This window comes from Zea mays, chromosome 7 (assembly GCF_902167145.1).
Source record: "Zea mays cultivar B73 chromosome 7, Zm-B73-REFERENCE-NAM-5.0, whole genome shotgun sequence".
Classification (NCBI taxonomy): Eukaryota; Viridiplantae; Streptophyta; class Magnoliopsida; order Poales; family Poaceae; genus Zea; species Zea mays.
This window is the reverse complement of record NC_050102.1, coordinates 51,526,036-51,538,857: the sequence shown is the minus strand read 5'-3', so window position 1 is coordinate 51,538,857 and position 12,822 is coordinate 51,526,036. Positions and strand designations below refer to the sequence as shown.

Below are 12,822 nucleotides of genomic sequence, written 5' to 3'. Positions count from 1 at the left end.
GTCCTGTGTCTATAAATAGATGAACAGTACCCCCGTACTGTTCACACGCTGACTTGGCATTTGCTTTTGCGTCACGCTTGTACTTTTTACCTTCTCTCAGGACCGAAGGTACATTTGTAATTTGAAATCATTTCTATTTTTCCATGTTAATAAAATAGAAATGATTCTATGATGATGCTTATATTATATTTCATGCTTTATATGAGTCCTTCGTCTTTACTTGTTATGTTTACGAAGGTATGTCTCTTATGACCTTCGTCCGAAACTCATTATTTCCCGAAGGGACATAATGCTTCGAAGGACGAAGGACTTTAACACTTAACACTTTCTATGTTGCCTTGTTCTTAACTCTTAGCATTTGAGAACAAGTCCCCAACAGTTTACAAATAGTGCAAGGACACTACCATCTTTTCTCTTTCTTTCTTGCTGCACAAGCCTCAACCTTCATCTACTTCGTCACTTTGCACCTGAAAACCTTTCCATGCCGAGACTGGCGACTTCGAGTTACACCCTTGCCGTTCATATGTATCAAACGAAGCTTTTCTTCACATTGCTTCGGCTTTTCTTGGCAGTGCTTTGGCCGAAGGCCAGCTTCGTCCGCCGTTAGCTATGTACCTGAAACACATTTGTTCACGCCGAAGTGAAGGTATTCTGAGGACATTCGACAAAGTAGGCCCCCAACAACACCTTTGGTGGAGCTAAAGTGATAATGGGTGCTACACTTTAACACAACACTTTTAGCCACCTTATTTGTTTCGATAGACTGTCTCCGGCGGGTAGTCTAAAATAGGGGATGCGGAACTATAGATGACACTGTTTGACATTGTTTGCATAGTGAAGTTTGAAATAAGGGATCAGATATGGGATCTACTGGAGATATCCTTAGTAGCTAAACTTTAGCAAGAGAAACAAACGTGGCCTTAGTAGCATGTAGTAAGAAATTTCTACGTAGAACTCACTCTCTATTTGGACCGTTACTGGGTAAGGCTGTCTCCAACAGCTCTCCAACCTCTCATATCTCATCCCCTATCTTGTCCTATATTAAAAACTTCACTCTACAAACAGTATCATCTATAATACAAATCTTATATTTTACATGATCTACTGCGGATAGCCTAATAATACAATCCTACCATAATAATCTCCGAATCGACCTCATCATTGTCCAAATCCAGCAATATACTAGGCTACAACCATACCTACTTGGTATGGTATATGGTGAAATGCAAGGAGGTGTGTCATATGAAATAATGGCATCTGTCGTACCTAGGAGGGGGAGAATTTACAACCTGTTAGCTTGCCTTTAAACCGTATCTGTTCTACTGAGTATTTTTGTCTCTATAAATTACAGCTCGCTCCAGCTTTAATTTGAAGCAAATAACCTTTAAAAAATTATTTGTAATACAAACTCATTCGATTACATTCCCTCACATTCGTGATCTGCAGACCCATACCAACAGAATTTGGAGCCTACCACTTGGCTTTCCCTATTCCCGCGCTCGAGGAGGAATCTTTCCACATTCCCGCGCTCGTAGGGGAATCCATCCATGACGGGCGCTCGAACCATGTTTAGAGCAAGACTGATGACAACATTTGTCTCAAGGAGCCGTATAATTTCTAGTACTACTATAGTACTATAATGGCGCACGATTGATCGATGGTGGTATGCTAAGCATGCATCCTGGTTCCTAGCAAATAAAATTTTGACTGCACGAACCACAACCGCACCAACGGCAATGCAAGACGTTTTTTCCCCCTTTACTCATGAGTCATGACTCTGCGCTGCCGTGGATATTGAGGACGACGAGGCGGAAGCCTCGGCCGCTGCAGGTATCCTCTCCATGGCCTGCAGCGCGTCCTTGATGGACGGCCTCTTGCTCGGCGCCATGGCGCAGCAGGCGGCGCTCAGCCGGAGGCAGCTCGCCACCGCCTCCTCCCGCCCTTCCATCTCGCCGCGCAGCGCGGGATCCACCACCCGGAGCGCCTGCGCCATATCCTCCGCTGCGCACTGGCATAGCTCCAGGCTCGTCAGCGCGCGCCCGGCAACCAGCTCCAGCAGCAGCACGCCGAACGAGTACACGTCCCACTTGCCGCTCGCCTTGGTGCTTCTCACGGCCTCCGGCGCCCGGTAGTGCGCCGCCGTGTCGGCGGGAGCGCTGGCGACCGGGCTCGCTGACGGCGCAGTGCCTACGTGGCTGCGCGGCGGCGACAGATCCGGGAGGCTCTTGGCCGAACGCTTGCTCCCGAACCGAACTGCCGCCGCCGACGGCCTCATCAACCCGCCGTCCGCGCGGCGGATCAGCCGGTCCACTCCGAGGTCGGCTAGCAGCGGCTCCATGTCTGCGTTCAGTAGGATGTTGCTTGGCTTCACGTTGCCGTGCACCCACTTCTTATCGTGGAGGTACGCGAGGCCTCTCGCCACGCCGCGCGCGATGCGGACACGAGCGCTCCACCCGAGGTTGATCGGTGACGACCCTGGCTTCCCTGCGGATCGATGATGAATTGATGATGATGGGTTGATTAGTATTATTAGCAACTAGCATTTTGGCAACGGCATGATGATGGATTGATTAATTAGTACAGTAGATAATAACGTACTTTTGACGGAGAGGTTGGCGAGATTGCCGTTGACAGCGAACTCGTGGATGATGAGCATCTCGTCAGGTCCCCAGTAGAAGCCGCGCAGCCGGAGGATGTTGTTGTGCCGCAGCTTCGCCACGCCGCGCATCTGCGCGTCCAGCTCGCTGAAACGCCGAATGCCGGCGCAGTCGCTGCCGATCCGGCGCACCGCCAGGGGCGCGCTATCGGCCAGAACGGCCTTGTACACGATGCTCCTGCCGGCCGCGCCAAGGATATACGCCGAGGCCTTCAGTAGCGTTTCCAGCTCCAGCTCCGGGCCGCCGTCCACCGTCACCAGCACCGCGCCGTCACCGCCCTTCTTCTTGCACGCTGCGGCGTCAACTCCCGCCTTGCTGTTCCTGTCTGTGTTGCCCTCCTTGGCGGCGAAGGAGGCCGACGTGTCTGTGACTTCCTCCGCGCCGTCGCTGGCCTTCTTGCGCAGGCAGCAGGAAAGGCTCCGGCCGACTGCGTCCGGAGACTCGTCCGGCTCGGGCTTCTTGAACACGACGCCCATCCTCTGCTTCGCCACCTCCTGACGCTGCCTCCTCCTCCTCACCTGGTACACGTACAGGACCACCACGAATAGGATGGCGATACCAGCCACATCGCCGGCGGCGATGGCGACGATAGTGGCAAGCCGCATCCTGCCGCGCTGCCCTCCGGATGCCGACGCTCCAGTGACACTGCCGGTACCATCGCCAGGGATCGCCTCCGTCGGGTCCCTGGGTATCGCCGCGATGGCCGGCGGCGACTTTGCGGTACCGTTCGGGGGTTCCACGGCAGAGGAGGACGTGAAGCCGCATAGGCTGTCCAGCGGCCTTCCGCACAGCTCGGCGTTGCCCACTAACGCCGTGGGCTTCTGCGCTGAGAACGGCGGCAACGCCGGGATGGCGCCAGTGAGGTTGTTGTAGGACACGTCGATGGTGACATTGGCCGGCAGATGCGACGCCATCTCCGGCGGTATGGCGCCGGCGATGCGGTTGGACGAGAGGTTGACGTAGCGAAGCGCGGCACCGCCGAAGTCCGACGGCAGAGTGCCGTTCAGCTGGTTGGCGCTGACGTCGAGCACCTGCAGCGCCGGGAAAGTCCCCCCGGGGAGCGCGCCAGAGAAGAAGTTGCTGGCGAGCGAGACGGCGGTAAGGTTGGGGAGCAGGGTAATGTTCTGCGGAACGGTGCCGGAGAGCGCGTTGCCAGCTAGGTTGAGCGCGCGGAGGCTGCGCAGCTGGCCGACCTCCTCCGGAAGGTCGCCGGTAATGCCATTGCCAGCAAGCGAGAGCACGCGGAGCTCCGGCGCGCGGAGCAGGTCGGACGGAATGGTTCCGTTGAGCGCGTTGCCGGAGAGGTCAAGGTGGCGGAGGTGCTCGATGAGGCCAAGCTCCCTGGCAACGGGGCCGACGAGCTGCGCGTTGGGTAGGACGACGCTGACGACTCGCGAGTCCGGCGAACAGACGACACCGTTCCATCCGCAGGGCGTGGCGTCGGCGTACCCCCAGCCGGAGAGGGAGGCGAGGGGGTCAGAGACGAGCGATAGCTTGAAGGACAGCAGCAGTGTGCCGTCTTGATTAAGCGCCGAGGCGAGGCATAGTAGCTGTAGTAGCACTAATAGTTGCAGCAGTGGCAACGAGCTGGTAGCAATAGCAAGGAGCTGGAGAAGGCGAGCGGTGCCATTGGTGCCGGCCATGGCGGTGGAGGTGAGGTTAAGTGGTGAACTGGTGATGCCGTGGCATGCAGCATGCATGGAGGTTAAGAAGACATGGGGGGAGGCAATGGCAATGGTGGTGCTGGTATGGCTAGCTTGGATTTGTTGAGGTGGTTCACCAAAACAATGGCAAAGCGAGGAAGGAGAGGACTTCGGAGGGGACTTGAGGAGAGTGTGGGACTGTGGGGACTGGGGAGTACGACACTGATAGCAATGGAGACTGGTTCACCGGATACCTCCCCCTTTGTGTCAGCCTGTCTTTTTGAGGTATCAAAAGGGGCTGACGGGAATTGAGGGAAAGGGATATATCCCTAGAGATGGCAACGGGTATCCGAAACCCGCAAACCTGATGGGTTTTACCCGGTATAGAGACGGGTGTGGAAGCATTTTATCACCCGCGGGTACGTTATTGGACAAAATCATATACCCATCGGGTATATCGGGTACGGGTTCGGCTGCGTAGTACCCATACCCGTCTACCCGTGGGTAATTTCTACCCATCAATTCATATACACAGGCCAATATACACATGCAAGCAGGCTAAGTGGCTGACAAGTGGGCCTCAACTCAAGCTGTGCGTGACGTTGGATTCCTTGCCTAAAACGCACGCAGCTACTTCGGTCTTTGGAGTGCCCATGTGCCAGTCAGCCTGTGCTACGCCGCTTCCGTCTGCGGAGCAGTCAAGGCGTCAAGCAAACTGCAAACAGGCAAACAGCAAACCCTAGCTCGCTCTCCCCAAGCCCCAACCCGCGCCGCCGCCGCTGGCTCTCCGCTCGGAGCCTCGGACCTCGGACGCTCGGTCGGCGGCTCGGTGCTCGCTCTCCCAAAACCCCAAGCGCCAATCGCCCAGTCCCCAACTCCCCATGCTGATTGCTGAGTCGCTGAGACGCTGAGCGCCTGAACGGCGGAGGCGTCCTGCTCCTGCATCCATGGCGGTGACCAATGACACCACAAACGACGACGGCCGGTGATGCTTCTTCTTGAACCTCGTTCCTCTTGCTCGTCTTAACCTTGTAGCTCCGCATGACCGCATCTTCGTCTCGCCCTTTGTTGACGCCCCGCTGTCCCAAAGGGACGCCGCTGCCACTTCGACCGAGCACCGCCTGCCGGATCCGAAGGACAAGAGCAACAACGGCGACGGAGACCCAAAAGCACCTGCTATTTCTTCTTCGTCTCCTGCGCTTCCTACTCCGGCAAAGGACGGCGCGGGTGTGGGCAAGCCAAAGGGTGTCACATTCGCTCCTGGAGGTCGACACATCGTAAAGGCTGGTGCTAGCCGGCCTCATCGGTAAGAATATTTATGTGTTGTTAGTATTTTTTGATTGATGGAGGTCGACAGATTTGTATGATATTTAGTTGTTAATTTCTAAAGACTGAGAAAAATGTCTACAACTAGTGGGAGTGATGGAAGCAACCAGAGTCAGTGTCCAGCATCTGAAGCACCTATGCAAGAGTCACCATCTGTCACTGATTCTATCAACGATTCAGAGCCAATTGATATAGACGATGAGGATGAAGAGGACGAAGATGTTGTAGCTGGGTCCAAGAGGAAACGAACTTCAGCAGTTTGGAAAGAGTTCACAGAAGTGTGGATTGGAGGCAATGTACATGCAAAATGCAACTATTGCTCCAAGAAGCTTTCAGGATCATTAAAGAATGGGACTAACCACCTTCATCTCCATTTAAAGTCTTGTGTGCAAAAGAAGATCAAGGTTAATGGAAAGACCATGGCACAGGCTTCTTTGAGGTTTGGAAAAACAGATGCTGGGACAGTTTCAGTTGAGAATTACACCTTTGATCAAGACATAGCTAGACAAGAACTTAGTGCAATGATAGTACTTCATGAGTACCCCTTAAGCATGGTTGACCATGTAGGTTTCCGAAGGTTTGTTGGTGCACTTCAGCCACTTTTTAGGATTGGGACAAGGAACACTATAAGGTATTAGAGTTGTGACTTCTAGTTGTACTTCTAGCTAAAATGTATTTCCTAATGATTTTGCTTTTGTTCTAGATCTGATATTATGGCACAATATGAGTTGGAGAGAAAGAAAGCAATTGAATATATGGCTGGAATTCAATCAAGAGTTGCTATCACCACTGACTTATGGACCTCTGATAATCAAAAAAGAGGTTACATGGCTATTACTGCTCATTTCATTGATGAATCTTGGACCCTTAGAAACATTATCATGAGGTGATAATAGTCTTATAGATCTGATTGCTTGTCATATTTTCCTTATTTTGCTTGTTTCTCATATGTTTACTTATTTTGTAGATTCATTTATGTACCTGCTCCTCACACCGCTGCAGTCATTGGTGATGAATTATATGAATCCTTGGTTGATTGGAATCTTGATGAAAAGATATCCTCAATTACTCTAGACAACGACACCACAAATGATGCGGTAATCCCTATACTTGTGAGGAACATTGGAAAGCATAAGTTGTTAAATGATGGTAAATTGTTACACATGCGCTGTTCTGCGCATATTCTTAACTTGATAGTAAAGGATGGGTTAGAGGAGTTGAAAGATGCAATTGAGAACATCCGTGACAGCGTAGCTTATTGGATAGCCACACCTAAAAGGGTTGAAAAGTTTGAGGAAATAGCTAAGTTTGTCAAGGTTGTTGGCAAGAAAAAGATTGGACTTGACTGTAGGACTAGGTGGAATTCTACCTTTAGCATGCTAGAAAGTGCATTGCCCTACAAGGTTGTTTTTGTTAGAGCAAGCCGTGTAGATAGACAGTACACATCTTTGCCAACTGAGGAGGAGTGGAAATTTGCAGAGGATGTTGTGGAAAGGCTTAGGTTGTTCTATAATATCACTGAACTTTTTTCTGGGACAGATTATGTCATAGCTAACATCTACTTCACTAAAATTGCTGAGATTAGAAAGAAAATTAGGCAATGGTCGACTTGTGGCAACCCATTAGTGGAAGCCATGTCAGCTAATATGGTAACCAAGTTTGATAAGTATTGGACTGACATACAAGGGTTAATGGGCATTGCAACTCTTCTTGATCCCTGATTCAAGACCACAGTGTTGTTGATTTGTTATGAGGATTTACTTGGAATATCGGGTCAAGCATGTGAGGACAGTGTTAATGATGTTAAGAACTTGTTAGCTGACTTGATGCGTGAGTACCATGTAGAAGAGGATTTAGAGGGCAGCCAAACATCAACTCCTATAGTTAGCAACAATGATGACTACTTAGCTTCCATTAGTGCACGTGTTGCAAGTAGGAAGCCAGCAAACATGGGGTTTAAATCAGAATTGGACCGCTACTTGGATGAAGAGATGTTGAGCATGCAAACAAAGAACTTTAATGTGTTGGATTGGTGGAAGGTGGCGGGAACTCGATATCCCACTTTGAGGATGATTGCAAGGGATATATATGCTATCCCTGTTACAACTGTTGCTTCGGAGTCAGCTTTCAGCACCGGGGGTAGAGTTCTTAGTGAGCATCGTAGCAGGCTCACTTCTAAGATGTTGGAGGCTCTCATGTGTTCCCAAAACTGGCTTCGGAACAAGTACAAAGGTATACAGTTGGTTTGTTGTAGTCTGTAGAATTCATATTTTATTTATACTCATGCCTGAAAACTTATACATTTGTGTTTCTAGTTGATGATACGAGCAAGAAACCTGCTACCTTTTGGTCTTGTCTCCAAGACATACAAGAGGGCCTTCAGGTTATTCTTTCTAACTTGTCCTTGTTTGATTAATTTTGTGCCTTCACTACTAACTAATTCTAAATTTGTTCATGTAGGAGCTTGCCCTCTGAATCAATAAAGTCAAGTCTAAACTCTAACAGCCTATTGCCTGCTTGCTGCAACGTCGATGATGTGATTGGTGTCATGGTCACATGTTTTTTGGTGCATGAAAAACTAGTTCTTTTGGTAGCCTGGTAGGCTGGTAGTGGTAAAGTAACTTTTTTGGTGCATGAAAAACTAGTTCTTTTGGTAGCCTGGTAGGCTGGTACTGATGCCTGTAATGAAATATCTGTGATGCACTGATGCCTGTAAGCTGCAACTTTTGAACTTATGGCTTGTAATCATGTGACTATGTGAGGCAATGGCGTGGCAGTGATTTGAACTGATGTCTTATACTTTTGCTACTGTTTTTTTACCTAACTTAATTAATCTGAATCGGGTGGCTGCCGGGTATGGGTTACCCGTCGGGTAACAATACCCACTCGGGTACGGGTATGGGTAAACATTTCTACCCGCAACCGGGTATGGGTATTGTGTCGGGTATATTTTTTTGTCGCGGGTGCGGGTATGGAAAGACAATACCCGGCGGGTACGTACCCGTTGCCATCTCTAATCATATATCCTCCCATCGAGTCATGGAGTGGAGACGGATACGGTACCCTACTCCCCATGCTATATGCAATGGCCAGAAGAAGAGAGACAGAGAGCATGTTGATGCATCACGCTTGAGTAGTTTATTTTGTTTGTCAGCTTTTTGGACCCCTGCTTTGACTTGTTGTCTCGGCCAGTAGCAACTATAATAAAGTGATGTGGCAGATACGCAGAACTAAAATTCACACGGGCCAAAACAACCACACTACAAAATCAAGTGTTACATAGAATTTAAGTTCCATATCTATCAATATACTATGCATGTTCATTGAAGAAAATTAAATGAATAAAATAAGTAAATATAAACCTAAATTCTTTCTGACCGAATCAGAGCCGCGTGTACATCGTCGAATGTTGATCTCGTCACAATGAGCGAGATCGGGTATGCCAAGTGCACGACGATGTCGCGATGATAACAAGCGGGGCGAGGACGCTGGGAAGGGTGCGGGGTTAGGCGGCGTCGTGCGTCGAGAAGGAGGCAGGGTCAGGTGGCGGTATTAGGTGTAGGATTATGGGGAGGCTACACTAGTGCAAAATAAAATTTTCGTCCCCATAAAACCAAGAACTAATGCGGTTATAGGTCATGGAATTACCACTAAACGCGCAGGACAGCTGAAGATGTCTCGATGTAGACGAATGCGTCGAGCGGTGTCATGCAGTCGTCGGTGTCGTGCAGTCGTCGGTGTCCTTCACGTCCTCGCGCGGTTCGTCCTAGTGCTCCAGATGCAGCACCTCTGAGGTATCCACACATATAGGGAGAAAGCATCGCGTACTAAACTGGTAGGTTCGCAATGGAGGATAGGCGAGGGCGAGAGGCGGGCGACTACTCATTTACTGGTGGCAAATTAGGGTTCGCTTAACCGCGCCCCTACCCCTCATTATATAGGCGTTCTGGTGGGCTTCTGACTCCGAGGCTCATCAGTAACCTTAAAGCCCTGTCTAATTTCGGATGTAATCCGAGTTAGGCTTTCTTCCCCTTAAGTGTGTGACCCTATAGGTTCACGTACATATAGACATGACCCAAGTACTCTTACTTGGCCTAATAATTGACAACGGCCTCTAGCAAGACATGTCAACTCCCATGCGCACGTAAAAATCATATCAGACGAACCATTGCAACATTACATACATGTTGTTCCCTTTGTCTCACGATATTTGGTCTAGCTCTAAGCTAACCTCTCTTTTTCGATACTGTGAATTGGAATCCTTTCATTGGTTAACACTTAACCCTAACACGACCATGCATTTCTTGATCCAATCACTCGAGAGGCCTAGAGATATCTCTCTCAAGAAGAGAGGGACAAATTCCATCTTAACTGACCATGCCTCACAACATGCTTCCTAACAAGCCCAAAACTACCTTTATAACTACCCAGTTATGGAGTAGAATTTGATAGTCACTAAGTAAGTCAATTCACATCTTGAGAACATGCGACAATCTTAGGTCTAAGGACACAATATACATGTTGCAAAAAGAGAACTATATTACAATATCTCACGTTGGGTTGGTCCAGCCTCATGTCATACATGCGCCCATATTATTAGTTTAACATATCCATGTCCATGACTTGTGAAATGTAGTCATCAACTGATACATGTGCTAGTGCGGGAGCGTGGGCGGTTCAGAGGGGAAAGGTTTGACAGACAGGACCTACCGGTCAGCTAGAGCGTGCGAGTAAATGGGTGGCCGGGCTGACGAGCGGGGCCCACTAGACAGCGAGGGAAAGAACGCGCACGTGGAGGAGATCGACGCTGACTAGTCGGCCCCACTGGCAACGAGAGGGAGAGGGGGAAGAGAGAGTGGGCGCAAGAAGGGGCTGACAGGCGGGGTCTGCCTTTCAGGGAAGGCTGGCGAGCGGGCTTGCGCGCACGGGGCTAGGCTGATTGGGCTGAATTGGGGTTTCCTATTTTTTTGGAATTTCTAATTGCTTTTCCATTTTATTTTCTCTAGGGTTTTCAATTCAAATTCAAACCAAATCAAACATGTGCATCAATTCAAAGAATATTTTGGGCTCAGCATGATGCAACAATTCATAACTCACATAGTTTTGGCAAAAATAAATAATTAATCCCTCACTAATTAAGCTACATCTACTCCAAAGAGAGAGAGAGAGAGAGTAGAGAGAGGGGTAAAGGGTAACACCTGAATTTGGTAGATTTTAGAAAGAAATTTTATAACCCCAAATTCAGGGTGTTACAAACCTATCCCCCTTAAGAAGAATATCGCCCTCGAGATTCACGGTTGGCTAGCAAAGAGCTCAGGGTACTTGGCTTTCATATCATTTTCTCTTTCCCAGGCTGCTTCTTCCTCTGAGTGATGACGCCATTTGAATTTGCACATCCCGATGGTGTGCCTTTTAGTGACCCTATCTGTTGTCTCTAGAATCTGAGTTGGCTTCTCAATATAAGTCAGATCTTCTTGAACCTCAAGATCCTCTGTTGGCAACTGCTCTTCTGGCACTCTTAAGCATTTCTTCAGCTGAGACACATGGAACACATCATGCACACCTAACAAACTTTCTGGTAAGCTGAGTTGATATGCTACTTCTCCACGCCTTGCTTGGATCTGGTACGGTCCGATGTATCGAGGTGCTAGCTTGCCTTTGGCTCTGAATCTTTTGATTCCTCTGATGGGTGACACCTTTAGGTAGACATAATCTCCCACTTTAAAACTCAATTCTCTTCTTTAGGTGTCAGCATAGCTTCGCTGTCTGGACTGCGCTGTCTTCAGATTCTCTCGAACCATTCTGATGTTCTCTTTAGCCTCAAGTAGAATATCTGGACCGAACACCTGCCTTTCGCTGGGTTGGTCCCAATGCAATGGAGTTCTACAATTCCTCCCATAGAGTGCTTGGAATGGTGACATCTTCAGACTGGCTTGGTAGCTGTTGTTATAGGAGAATTCTACATACGGTAGCCTCTTGTCCCAACCTAACTTGTTTTGCAATGCACAAGCTCTCAACATATCTTCAAGGATCTGGTTGGTTCTCTCAGTCTGACCATCTGTCTGCGGGTGATAAGCTGAACTGAACTTCAAGTGTGTTCCCAAAGCTTCATGTAACTGCTGCAAAAAATGAGAAGTGAACTGGGTACCTTTGTTTGATACTATCTTCTTTGGAACACCATGCAAGCACACAATCTGAGACATATACAATTATGCCAACACTGCACTGTTATAGGTGGTCTTAACTGGTATGAAATGGGCCGCCTTGGTTAAAGGGTCCACTACTACCCAGATGGAGTCATAACCAGCACGAGTGCAGGGCAGACCAACTATAAAGTTGAAAGGGAAATGTGCCCGTGGACCATTTCTAAGTATTTTGGTGATTAAGTGTCCAACACAAGTGCTTAAGTGTTAAATTATGCCAAGGAATCAAGAAGTGCAAATCAAGATTAAAGGTATGTTTCTAGACTTAGTACATTGTTATGAAGACTAATGTATTGTGTCTAAGTGCTAGAAACAGGAGAAACAATTATGAAGAAGTTGGTTGTGTACAACCAAAAGGCTGCTCAGTCTGGGTGCACCGGACAGTGTCCGGTGGTGCACCGAACAGTGTCCGGTGCGCCAGGCTGGCTCTGGTGAAAAGGCCGCTCTCGGGAAATCGTCGGTGGCGTACGGCTAAAATTCACCGGACTGTCCGGTGAGCCAACGGTCGGGCGCGCCAACGGTCGGCCGCGTAATCCGCGCGTGACGCGTGGCCGAGCCAACGGTCTGAAGGGGCACCAGACTGTCCGGTATGCACCGGACAGTGTCCGGTGCGCCAACGGCTCCAAATCGCCAACGGTCGGCTGCGCCAAAACAGGAAAGAAATCCGCACCGGACAGTGTCCGGTGGTGCACCGGACTGTCCGGTGCGCCAGGCGACAGAAGGCAAGAATTGCCTTCCTGGAATGCTCTCAACGGCTCCTAGCTGCCTTGGGGCTATAAAAGGGACCCCTAGGCACATGGAGGAGTACACCAAGCATTCTCTAAGCATTCCTAAGCACCAAGACTCCAATTCCGCGCATTTGATTCTTTGTGATAGCAACTAGAGCTCCATTTGAATAGAGAACTCTTCGGGTTGTGTTGTGAGCTCGAGTTGTGACTTGTGTGCGTGTTGTGCTCTGATTTTGTGTCTTGAATGCGTTGCTCATCCCATCCT

At 49.2% G+C, this 12,822-nt stretch overlaps 2 protein-coding genes across 2 annotated transcripts; one reads left to right on the top strand and one right to left on the bottom strand.

Annotated features, from left to right (window-relative positions):
• Nucleotides 1–1,362: 1,362 nt before the first annotated feature.
• LOC103632364 (probable LRR receptor-like serine/threonine-protein kinase At4g37250) lies at nt 1,363–4,629 on the bottom strand. Its single transcript, XM_008654183.3, has 2 exons — nt 2,599–4,629; nt 1,363–2,484 (listed from the first exon to the last, which is right to left on the bottom strand). The coding sequence occupies exons 1-2, from the start codon at nt 4,355–4,357 to the stop codon at nt 1,763–1,765; spliced, it is 2,481 nt and encodes an 826-aa protein (XP_008652405.1). The 5' UTR covers nt 4,358–4,629; the 3' UTR covers nt 1,363–1,762.
• Nucleotides 4,630–6,065: 1,436 nt separating this feature from the next.
• Nucleotides 6,066–7,586, top strand: LOC109941059 (zinc finger BED domain-containing protein RICESLEEPER 3-like). Its single transcript, XM_020541537.1, has 4 exons — nt 6,066–6,257; nt 6,330–6,512; nt 6,594–6,723; nt 7,563–7,586. Exons 1-4 carry the CDS (start codon nt 6,148–6,150, stop codon nt 7,584–7,586), a joined length of 447 nt encoding a protein of 148 aa, XP_020397126.1. The 5' UTR covers nt 6,066–6,147.
• Nucleotides 7,587–12,822: the final 5,236 nt, after the last annotated feature.